The following is a 12,801-nucleotide window of genomic DNA, read 5'->3' on the forward strand; positions in this document are numbered from 1 at the left end:
TTCCCATCAAAATCAAGAATAATTCTTAGTAAAAAATGTACGTCAATCTGTAGAACTTAAAATTTATTTATTAACAGCCGAACTTAATGGGCTCAGATCAGCAAATAGAAATAGCATTGTGATATACCGACTGATACAAAAATATGTCAAAGGAATGCGAGCTAGTGAATCTTTATTTCAAACAAGTACAAAGTGCATGCGAAAGGTTTGAAATAAAAAAGAAAAAAATATATACGTCTCGGCTACTTCGAACTTCAAATAAATTTAAAACCCTTTTTATTTGTGGCTTTCATTGTATCATAACATCGATTCTCACTTTGTATCCCTATTCAAATATCACCTTACCAAGCGCAATTATGCCTTCTATGAGTAGATTCATATTTCACTAGAAGTCATCCATTGTTTAGTCGGCAAATTAATAATATTGTTCAACAAGCATATTTATATAGATGAATCTTCCTTGAAAAACTTGCATCGAATCAAATATTTTAGAAAATGTAGATTTTATGATTTATTATATTTTTTTTACTGTAATACATGTACAAAATATAAAACGGCAAAAATAAATGTGTCCTCACTGGGGTTTCCTGTGCTGAGAACACTTTACATAAATCTTTTTTACTATAGAGAGGATACACAAAGCAAGAATATTTACAGAATGTATTACTAATGGAATAAAGACATAATCCATTTTGCTTCTATCTGCTTCCGTTATCTATTTTTATGGCCTTTTTGATCATTTTTATTTTTTATTATTTATCTTAATGGACAGCAAAAGCAGGCTGTAGGTTGATTAACCTTTTTTACAAAAATATATGTATTTATGGTTGGTTTTTAGTAGAAAGGGCGAATAAACCAAATGACAATTTTACATCACTTTTTGGGCTACCTTATGCAAAAATATAAAATAAGTTCATTTTCATATAACAGTCTTGGCATATTACTTGCTATCGAAAATCTAAAATATATATTTTTTAATCTGTGGCAGATTTTTTTATGGATATATCCACCTTTAATATTATTGGCTTATTTGCTCTCAGTACTAAACACCTATGACATTATGTACGTAAACAATAATAGATTCAAAACCCTAGTTCAGAATAAGAAGATTAAAAGAAGTCTCTTTTAAGCAATTAATCAGTGTAATTTATATTAAGTTGAAATATATCCAGACACTCCAGTACATACCTAAGGTCCGTAGAGTATCTATATCCATAAAAATGAATATACGTAATAATTGATCATAATTTTTCATAAATACTCGGTTGACTTATAATAATGATAATAACCGTAGAACACTTACCCGAAACTGGCCCTGGATTGGGACCAAATTGCCTGATACATAGTTTGACCCCTTTAAGGAAGAGGCTATTCCCCAATTGCAGGGCACTTTTAGCGTCTTCATCTCGTATAAATGTTATAACCACCTTTTTACGAGCAGCTAAAGTGACATTTGATACTGATCCGAACTGTTCAAAAAATTTTTGGTAATCTCTTCTGAGAAAACTATGACCTTCTTCTGAAAAAAAAAAAAAAACATCATACACATTATAACGCATTACGTTAAAAGAAAATTAAACATTTGTAATTAATTAAATTAAGATTAAAAACAAAACACTTTCATTATACATACTTAAACCAAGATTGCCTCCATTGGTCTAATGTTGACGTTTGACAGTGCAAGAGGTCTCGGGTTCGATTCCCAACATAGACCACGAGGCAGGCTCTCACCCAAAACCCATTTAACTCAATTAACTAAGTACGAGTTTAAAAAAAATGTGGTTGTCTCTGATGGTAATATTAAAACACTTTTCTCTACATAAATTTTTACAGAACACTTCAGTTAAGAGTTACGCATATTACAAAATACTGAGAGAAAAGGAGAATAAGAAAGAAAAAGAAGATAACGCTAATCAAAACTTAATTAATCATTATTGAAATAAATCATATAAATAAAATTGTTGTGTTTTTGTGCAAAATTAAAATATAAAATAATAATATCAACTTACTGTTTACAACAATAGAGTTTTGCGGAGTAGCTTCTGCTACAGTAACTATCTTAGACTTGTGCTTCTTGCTTTGTTCATGATCCACTTTATTTATTATTGGAATAACTCTTGTACATAACTTGCAGAAGTATGTTTTGGTGGTAATACGATACATCTTTATCAATTCTTATTTACCGAGGAACCTGTAATTATAAAAAAAACATTTGATTGGATAGAAAAATAAACTATTTATTCAATTTGGGAGATTTAGATAACGTACTTCATCATTCTGACCCGAAAATAATGCAGATTTAGATTTTTCTTGTGAGAGGCAAGTTTATAATTTTTCATTTAAATATATCACCAAAGGGACAAAATGTAAATTGATCGAGAGAAGAAAAAGATACACGCTAATACCAATTTTCATTGTACAATATCGTCGTTTAGCTAACACCGAGTTATTCATTTTTGTTCATTTTGCAGGACGATGAAAAAATTTTAATTTGTTGCAACAGAGAGGGAAAAAATTTTTGAGAAGGGAAAATGGGAGTCTAGGCATTTATGGGGCTCATGACCTGTCATTGGCTGGTTTAAGTCTCCAATTTACACACTGTGTAACATTCACCATTCTGTCTATGTTTAAACATCCACATTTCCTCAACTCTTCCATCTGTTGACTTTTGTGAAGTAAAGGAGCTGAAACATTTATTATGTGGGTGAGATTCATCCGGCTGAACCAAATAACCTACTAGGCAACGCCTGAAAACAATTTTCCAATTTTTATACTTCTTCTTTTACCGGGTAATTAATTCAACAATGTTTGAGTATGAGTTGAGGAAATGTGAATGTTTAAACATAGGCAGAATGGTGAATGACAGGTCATAAGCCCTGTAAATGCTCCTATATTCCCTTCTCAAAAATGTTTTCCCTCTCTGTTACAACAAATTTAAATATGAACAACTCCCTAGGGAGGAAATCCAGCCAGTCAGCAAGCGTTTGGACACACTCAAACATTGTTGATGAAAAAATTGCTTATTTTATTGAAAGCTCAACTAAACGACACCTTTAAATGTATTAAAATGAAACATTTATCTATAAAATGTTGCCTATTAAAAACGAAAGTCCAATATTCTTCAATTCATCTTTTTTTCTATCATTAATAAAATAGTTCAAAAATGTGGTAGATACAATATTATTTTTGGTATGTGTATATATATTTACATATTTATACACACACAATTCTGGGTTTTATCCCAAGGGGGAGTAGGTATATTTTTATTTATATCACTACAGAGATGGGTAGAATTTTTGTTTCAAGATTATGGATATTCGAGCGTTTACAGTTTAACCTCAATATCAAATACATAGATGGCGCTCCAAACGCGCTAGCGAAAGCTTTCCTTGTTTCATGACATATATACAAAAACCAAAAATGTCACCGATATGGATATTCGCTAATAAGCGGAATGGGGAATGTTGTAGAGTATCTACATAAAAGTGGCCACTTGAACCCAACCTATGACAGGTCATAAGCCCTGTAAACCCTCGAATATCCATAATCTTGAAACAAAAATTCTACCCATCTCTGTAGTGATATAAATAAAAATGTGGTAGATAGTAAATACTATTTTTATACCAAACAAAAATTGTTTTTATTAAAACACATGTAATATTATATAACTAACCATCAGACGCTCGCCTTACACTATCAAAGTATTTGGTTTGTAGGATGCCTTTATCATTACCCGGAGATAGAATTACACCATTTTTAGATTTGTAAAACTTGATGCCGTCCGAAAGAGCTCTGCCTATATCGATGTAGATATAAATATCGCAAGTTTTACGTATGCCACTGATAACTGATTTATTATCTGGCAAGCCCTGAGCAAAATGAATGTGGTTACGGTTCATACGGTTCAGGCCTTCTCTTTTTATTGATTCCCAATTAGTGAGATATGTCCCATGTATTACAATGGGAGCCTCTTCTTTCTAAAAGTAGAAATAAACAATTAATATTAGTTTTTTATGTATCATTAAATCTTAAAGATTTTTCTAAGAATGGCCCCCTAACATTTGGGCAGCTATAAAGTATGTTATTTATTGAACTCCAATATACTTAGAGTAAATTAATTTAATATATGTACAGAAAATTAATATATGCACGTTGCATTTGTACAGAAAATTTCTTCATGGAGTTGATTATTTGGGATAGTTGCTGAATGTACATCTTGAGTGGTTTGTGCTATGTATATGTGCCGCATGTAATGTATATCTTTGTGTATGTTTTATATGTGCGTTCATGTGTGTGTGTGGATGACTCGGGGTGTGCATTCGGTATATTGATTTATTACCAATGAAAAACTCCATGGAAAACGGAAATGTTAACAATTATTATTTTCTCACTCGAGTTTCTTATTTATTTATTTTTTTGTCACATTTGGTGTTTAAATCTTTTGCATAATTTATGAAAACTTAATTGGTCTTTTTATGTTAGAAAATCATTGTTTTTAATACTTTTTATGTATGATTGTTTTCTGAATAAAATAAAATACATCATGGTTGGTAGTGATGTGAACATATTTTTTTCCTTTGTTGAGGCTTTTAACCAAATATGATAATATCGTACATAATACAAGTTACACATTTAAAAAATAAAATATAATAATATGGTATCTTAAAAACAGGAAAACTAAAAAGGACAAGTGATAAAAATAGAGAAGTATGTATCAACAAAAACAAAAATAAAGCATTCATACGAGATTAGCATAAAAGAGTTAGTTACCTAATACCAAAGGCAGTTTCGTAGAATGTGGACAAGCATTATCCACAGAATCAAGAAAGGGGTGCTGCGTGCTGCGTTGGTTTGGACATGTAGAGCGAATGGACAACGAAAGAACTGCTAAAAGGATCTACGATGCGAATGTTGACGGATGCAGAAAACGAGGAAGGCCGAGAAAGACATGGCACAATCAAGTCCATCAAATACTTGAAGATGGACATGTCAAAAGTAGAAATAATCGGCGTGCGTGCATGAGAAGATGTATGAATGTAGAGGAAGCGGGCAAAGATAGAGTAATATGGCGTTCTATCCTCTCTGCCTACCCCGACGAGGAAATGGCGTGATGGTTTGTTTGTTTGTTTGGACAAGTGCAGGGCACTGCCAAGTAAAAATGAGTAAATAAAAAATTGATATTAAAAATAGGTAGGGAATACAAAGAACCAGGAATTCATTGCAACATCATTAGTATATTTGAGGGCATTAGAAGCAAAGATAGCAAACTCCCGTTTTGGTGTTTTCGAGAAAAATAACAAAAACCGCTACACTAATGCCAAAGAGAGTCTTTGTCACTGAACTTAAACTTTAAGATACTAATAAATTAGCTAATAATGAATTCAAAAAACATTCTTAATATCAATGACTGATGGATATTGCTATGATTGCTCAACACTATTTTCAAACCATCAGAAGTATGATTTTAAACTACATTTGCAACTCAACTCATGATTTTTATAAAAATATAGTTGATAAACTACAGAATGACATCATAACCAAAAAATTTATTTTTTTTGTAGGATGCTATCTTTGCTTCCAATGCCCTCATTTTATTCAATATAAGCGCCAAAAGATTTAGCGAGATCGACTCTAGCAGGCGACGTTTATATCTTGTCATCTCACACATGCGCTAAATTTGTTTGAAAAATACCAGATCTGGTGAAACTGTGGCTTGAGCGAGATAAACTACACTTCGTAGCGATAAATCATGCATTAGAACGATAAAACAATATACACAATTCGCGCAGTGCCAGCGCATGCGTAAGTAAGAAGTCTACATTAAATATGTGCAATTTAGTTACGCATAACGTTATTAGTGCGTATAAAACAGTGGGTAAACAGAAACAATGAGGGGGTTAGCGCTCTGATCTGGTTTCGATGGGTGGACTGTCATTACACAATACATGTCGCTCATTTACAGCACCACATCAGACTTTTAATATTATTAAACTTAATTCAAGTTTACAAAATGTAAAGAAACGCACTGCTAGTGCTTTTGGTCAGGACCCGCCTGTGCCTAACACATAATCGATTTTGACGACCTATCAAAATAATTATCATTAAACATCGGCTGTTTTATTTCATTCATTTAAAAATTAATACAAAAAATTCAAATTTTGATTCTGCCATAAATCTGCATTCTAAATAAGTGTAACTTGTACAAGTCATCCAATATTTTCCCATGTTGTTCGATTTCATTGTCAACCCTTAGCCGCATCTGATGATGCATAGGGCACTCTGCATTGGTAAAATAAATGCAGCATATCTCAATCGTCTGTTGCAGAAATGCAATGTGATCAGACTCACGCTTCATGTGCCAGTTAGCATTTTAACATTTATTTTTTTGCACCACAACAGCCCAGAAGGCCCAATTACAGTGATGAATTACATCACAGAACACCCAGGATTGAGAAAAATCACATTTTAAATTTTTTGTGTTCTCACCGGGAATCGAACCCGGAACCTTCCGTGTGTGAGTCAAGCGTCTTGACCACTACACCACGGAGGCCCCCACGGAGTTTACGAAGTTACACGGAGTTTGTGGATAGTGAAATATTGCAGCAAAAGTACGTCCTCCACATACCCGAAACGTATACGTAATAAAAACATAATTTTATTTTTATTATGACATGAAAACATGTCAAGTGGCAACATATTAAATATTTTTGGAACAATATAATCCAACGTACGTTGTCCATATTTATTTTTAAATTTTGGTACAACTAGGCCATCAACAGATGTAAATCTTGTTAGATAGCTGTGTTCTAGTTTATTTTTATATATCGAGCTGAACATCTGTTAAAATACCCTTAACTGGTAAAACATTTAATTTATTATACATAAATGGATTATTATTTCTCTGATTGTATACATAATTGGGTGCAATCAATTTGACAGGTGCATTTTGAACATTCTGTACATATTTAATGTTTGTTGCACAAGAATGTCCCCAAGCGGTGATCACTATCATTATTGAAAATTTCTTAACTTTGACGCTTATCATATAAGTCACCAAAAGATAAATCCCATAATCACGCATGTAACACTGCTTATTTAAAGGTTATTAACTACATCAATGATTTAATCAGGAAATATTGCAGTGCAAAACCACCTTACAAAGATTTCTTGTAAAACCTTCCAGGAATTGAACCCGGCCAACCACTATACTACAAAGCGGTATTTTTTCCACTCGATTTACTATTCCAGAATTTTTACCTGAGAGTAGTCACTGAATCGAAAACACTAATGATGGTATTCTGGATTAAATTTTTAGATTTTAAAGGAGAATAAAATATTTATTACTTCATATTTACCTTTGTTATTATTTGTAAATCTTTAGAGTCAACTTCCCTAAGACTGTGTCCTTGCTGAGCTCTGATATTCAGATGATCAGCAGATAATTCAAATCGCTTTTTATCATTCGTGTCCACCACACGAATTAAATCTTCCAATGTATAAGTACCAGAAACACTTTTATGCTTTAAGATCTCTTCAACTCTTACAAATCCCTGGGAACTGCAAAGAAACAAAAAAACTAATATAATACCTACAAAACATAATAATTTAACAGTATTTAACAGATGTAGAACATTTTTGAGAAAATAAATAATAATAACTACGTTTACAAGGTTGTCATTGGGTGCTTTAAATCACTTTACGTACTGTGTAACATTCACCATTCTGCCTATGTTTGAACATCCATATTTACTAAATTCTTCACCATCATTGAGGGAATCTTAAAGTAGGGCGAGGACGGTCAAGAAAGACTTGGCATTGAAATAATCAAAACCTTTAATTATTAGTCATGTCAAAAGTCGGCATAATCGAAGGGCATGCATAAATCATCCGTTATTTTTAAATTGCCAAACAAAAAAATCCAAAATTGTTAACAAGAATAAAAATTAAACAATATTTTGGCTTATTCATACAATGTAATTTGCACAGGGGAATGAAGTACAGCAGAGTCCCGCTAATCCCAACGTCCGGTTAATCCGGAACATGCTCCAGAACCAAATAATTTATTTTATTTACGTGACAATATATGCATTTCTTAAGGAATTAATGCTTAAAGAAGTGAAAATAAGTGCATGTTTTCGAATCAATTCAAAAACAAATTAAAAATTCATTAAATACAGTACTTTTTTATTTTATACTTAGGCTTAACAGCACATTACGTACAGTACAATGCAACAAGACTAGCAAAACTGTAAGAACGTTGGTTAAAAAATTGTATTCTGTACTACATACATACTACTTGTTACAAGACATAAACTCAGTGATTGTCTTTTGACGCAGTAAAGAGAGTCTATTGGACGATGCAAAGTTTCGCCACCGTCTCATGAACATTATATCGGCAGGTGTGGCAGTGGCCTGTTGCTCTAAGTATTGTAGTGCGAGTACTGTAATAACTGTTAGCCGTGAACAGTATTATTATATTATTATATCGTTCCGAAAACGTATATCTACATACAATACGCCACTATTATAACACAAGAGACTCGTTTTTTGCTTCCAACCGCGTTATCGCGGTTATTTTGGATAATCCGAACAATCATCTAATCCCAACAAGGTTCGTTCCCAATTAGTTCGGATTATCGGGACTGTACTGAACCATGTAACAATATAACGAAATGCAAAAATACATGCTGTATAGCAAGATGAAACAATAGAAAAAACTGTGTAATTTACATGTATTCAATTCAGTTACAAAATATCAATTTCCACTAAGCATTTTTTAATTCTTTTTTTCAATTTTATGGCCTAACTCTGGTTTCCCTTCAATACTAATAAATCATTCTTCTTTCCTTGTAAAGCAGTAGTAATGGTAGGAAAAAACAATAAAGCCATTTTTAAAACTGTCAATTGATCTTTTACCTTATATGAAGCCCTTCCTTTTTGGCGCCATGTCGAAGTAGCCAAGAAAGTGTCTTACTCAGATTAATGTCAGCCTAGAATGATGTTCGCTAATGTTTATATTTGCTAGGTAAACTGACATTATGCCACAGATCTTTGTTAACAGTACACAATTAAAATAAACCAATTTTGGGGAGATTTACAATAGCGTGGGAGATATATTTTTAATTTTAAACTTATCAAAACACACAATACTTACTGGTTGCTGCATTTACGGTTATACCATGGGTTAGTATAGGTAATAATAACAGATTACGATTATTAAATTCCTTACTATTCGTCTTATTTCAAATAGTGTTTAAACATTTAGCGGAAGTAAACAAAATAGTTAATAATCCTTAAATCACCAACATGCAAAATATTGGGAATTTTAGTAGACACCAGTCAGACAGCAAAACGTTAGATAGTGACCAGCCAGGGTTGCCAGACTGGATCAAGCGAAAAGAGGTAGAATCAGAAAAATAAATCGGTAGATTTTAGTAGATTCAGGGGGTGAGGGGGGAGGGAAAATAAAAAGAAAAATCGGTAGTACTGGCAACGTGGCAACGCTGGTCAGGGAAGTTAATGACCAGCCGTGCCATTACTACCGATTTTTCTGTAGATCTACCGATTTTAGGATCAATCTACTGAATTCTATTGAAATTCTACCGATTTCTATACATTTTCCTCTTTTATTTTTCATCGAACAAAATTTCAATACAAGTAAAACGAAAACATGTTTTGATAATTTATTGTTTGTTTGCTCACTTAGGTTGCCATCTGTTGATTGTTAAAAAAAACTCCTTATCTATTGTACATAAGTATATAACGAATTATAAATTAATGAAATGAATTGGTTACTATTGGTGAATGGGGATTCCCGGTTATTTTCAAATATGTAATATTTTGGTATGATAAATCATGACCATAGAATTTCATGACATTATTGAAAAATTCATATATATCTTTGTTTATTTTATGAAGAGAAAAGAAAAGGAATCACCTTTATATAAAAATGATAGAAATGGTTTTTCTTCGGTTAATAATCTATTTAAATTTAGTTGAATCATTCTTTTAAGCAATGTTTTCAGTAGTTTACAGTGTTTACATTTGAAGAACTTTAAAATATTAATTATTTCTTTGTTTGGCAATTTTGTTTGACAACAAAGATTGACTGATGATTGTAAAAATGACCAGGACATAGAGATATAGAGAATACCCATCAATGTTAGGGCCTCTATGCTACAAGACGCTTCTACCTGCAAAAAAAACTATTTATACCGACCATATTTGCAAAACACAATACTTGAATTTCCACAGAACGGGTATTATCATACATCATTGAATATATTTTATGGAAAAACATTCTACCGATGTATCTTTGTGCATAAAAAAATTGTATGCGTATGTGTATGCCTTTAACCCTTGAAAAGTTTGTATGGTTACACAAAATACAGTATTGTTGAAATAGAAATATCAACATAATCTCAAAGTAATAAAAGAAAATCAGGAGTCGATATATTTCGGTAATTTACATAGTGAAGTCCTTTTGGTTTTCAATTGTTCATTTGTCAATCCTTTTCGACTTTTTAAAGCAACGGCCTTAGGCGAAACGGCGCTTTAATTTTGAACAACTATCAAATTTATTTTTTCCCCCTCCCCCTCTCCTCACCCCCCGAATCTACCGATTTATTTTTCTGAATCTATCTCTTTTCGCTTGATCCAGTCTGGCAACCCCGTTAATGACATAAATGAAATCAAATGGAAAATGTTTTTTTAAAGGTTAATCATAGATTAGACTGTTTGGGCAAAATCTAAAATCTCCATCCAGGGCAAAATTGGACGGTTTCGTGGTACCAAAGTTTCGATATTATTGTATTTTCAAGGTAAGTTCCAGTTTGGGTTCAAACCAAATTAAATTAAAGTTTGTTTGACATTTCATCCTGCAAGTGTAAGAACATTAATAAATGCATGTCCCGGAAACAAAAATGAAACCATCAAACTTCCTTATCCACCAACAGACCACTAGAAGAATAATGATTGAAACCGCAGATAGTGTTAAAATCAACAAAACAATCAATCAGGTAAATGTTAAGGCGAAAATCGCAAATTCATCATTAAAAATAATGCACAGACAGGTTTAGTGTGTTGACAGCATTTTAAATCTTATCAATCGGAAAAGGACAATAGTGACAGTCTTTGCCAATCACAAATCACAATCAAAAGCCTCAACTTGAGCGCTCAACGTAGGCTGCTCATATTGATAAGCCGACAACTACGAACAGTACGATTTATTATCAAGAAAATATGATATATGCGGAGTGTTAGACAAGGCTGAGACAGTTATTGTTTCAGCAGTTTTTCTGCGATTATTGATAAAAATAGCTTCGCCGGAAACGCAAAATAGCACAAAATTGGCAGCAAAAGTTAAAGTCCTATAAATATTTGCTTTATACTTTGACGGGCAAAAAAAAAACGTTTTTTATCAAATAGATCGGGAAAATGCATAGAAAAACAGATTTCATTGATAATGGAATCAGTGTTGAAATTCTTGTGATATATTGCACTATTATAACACATCTAAAGGAATAGTACAACAATCGCCGATTTTCTCTTGGAATCAGAAATATCTGTGGATTTTTTACATGCAGTTAGTTGGGTGTAATAAAACAAGTGGTAAAAAATATAGTGTTATTAAAAGTTTATATTGGTTCTTAAGATGTTGAAAACTAACTGAATAAAGCATACATAAAAATGTGAACATTGATGAATATGGAGATGGCATGCGTCTGCTCGAACAAAGGTTAGAAAAACCATTACTGTGGATTACTGCCTACTGCATACAAACAAATTACCCTTCTGATACTTGTGTCTATACCTTTATTGCAGCACATCCGGACCGCATTTATTTTTAGGTTTCCACCCATTTTAGCAGTTACCCAAGTGTCCTACTCAAAGTAGGTATTAGCACGTTGCACAGACCAAACATGGTTGTACAGAATAGCTGTAGCGGTTTTAAAAGCCATAAATCCTTAAAATTTAGAAAATAAATTGCCAGGCAAAATGTTTCATGCCCGATGGCTAACTCGTGCTAATTAAATTGCACGTTTCGATAGAATATCCTTCTCTCACAAAATATGTCATCAAGGTTTACGCTCTGACATGGTTTGCTATCAAAATTCCCCCTTCCTGTAAATATGGAGAGCGGCACTTTTCCAAACTCATTGCTGCAATGAGATATTTGCCCACAGAACTGAAAACTTAAGTGGATCCGGTAGTTCAAAGAAACAGTTACAATACCTATTTCGCAAACCTTGAAAATGAAACGCAGACTGATTCTGAGTCGCACATCCTTAAACTGACAGCATGTCACATTTTGAAAGCTCGCAGAAATCAATAAAATAGTATAACTGATTCAACTTCCTTCTGTAGAATTTGATGCATCATATTACACTGATATTATTGACATTGACTGAACCACCAATATTGACATTGATATTTGACGAAAACATCTAACTGTTTGTTGCCCAATAATGAGAAAGAAAACTATCGTTACAGCATCTGTCACGTCATACTTAAATAGTGGAAAGGGCAACACGGACTGTGATAGAAGCTTCAGCCACATGAGGCAGAATATCTCAAAGAGAAAGCTTCATACAAACCTATATAAGGTCTAGAAAAGTTATGCTGAAATTCAATAGCAAGAAAGATTCTCGCGCTAATAGAAATATGAATATAATAAATCATTAAAGTATAATATTATAAATAATATTTTTATAATTTTTTTATTTATTATTTTTTTATTAAGGCAATCCATCCTAAGAAGGATGATTTCTGCCAAGAGTAAAATTTATTTAAAGGAATAAA

At 32.5% G+C, this 12,801-nt stretch overlaps 1 protein-coding gene and 1 long non-coding RNA gene across 2 annotated transcripts; one reads left to right on the top strand and one right to left on the bottom strand.

The window, feature by feature from the left end:
* Positions 1-739: 739 nt before the first annotated feature.
* Tpt (tRNA 2'-phosphotransferase) lies at positions 740-9,421 on the bottom strand. The gene is made up of 6 exons (XM_088226525.1): positions 9,155-9,421; positions 8,917-8,990; positions 7,356-7,557; positions 3,674-3,977; positions 2,010-2,191; positions 740-1,519 (listed from the first exon to the last, which is right to left on the bottom strand). The coding sequence occupies exons 1-5, from the start codon at positions 9,164-9,166 to the stop codon at positions 2,169-2,171; spliced, it is 615 nt and encodes a 204-aa protein (XP_088082651.1). The 5' UTR covers positions 9,167-9,421; the 3' UTR covers positions 740-1,519; positions 2,010-2,168.
* Positions 9,422-10,710: 1,289 nt separating this feature from the next.
* Positions 10,711-12,465, top strand: LOC148281549 (uncharacterized). Its single transcript, XR_015822328.1, has 2 exons — positions 10,711-11,737; positions 11,824-12,465. It is a non-coding gene; the product is annotated as an uncharacterized LOC148281549 (long non-coding RNA).
* Positions 12,466-12,801: the final 336 nt, after the last annotated feature.

Source organism: Micrasema longulum, unplaced genomic scaffold, assembly GCF_059751315.1.
Source record: "Micrasema longulum isolate JH-2025_06_02 unplaced genomic scaffold, ASM5975131v1 h1tg000437l, whole genome shotgun sequence".
Lineage (NCBI taxonomy): Eukaryota > Metazoa > Arthropoda > Insecta > Trichoptera > Brachycentridae > Micrasema > Micrasema longulum.

Coding starts and splice junctions, on each gene's coding strand:
- Tpt (XM_088226525.1), bottom strand. Junction 3,978..7,355: donor ATTTACAAATAATAACAAAG/GTAAATATGAAG, acceptor TTCTACTTTTAG/AAAGAAGAGGCTCCCATTGT. Junction 2,192..3,673: donor TGTAAGGCGAGCGTCTGATG/GTTAGTTATATA, acceptor TTATAATTACAG/GTTCCTCGGTAAATAAGAAT.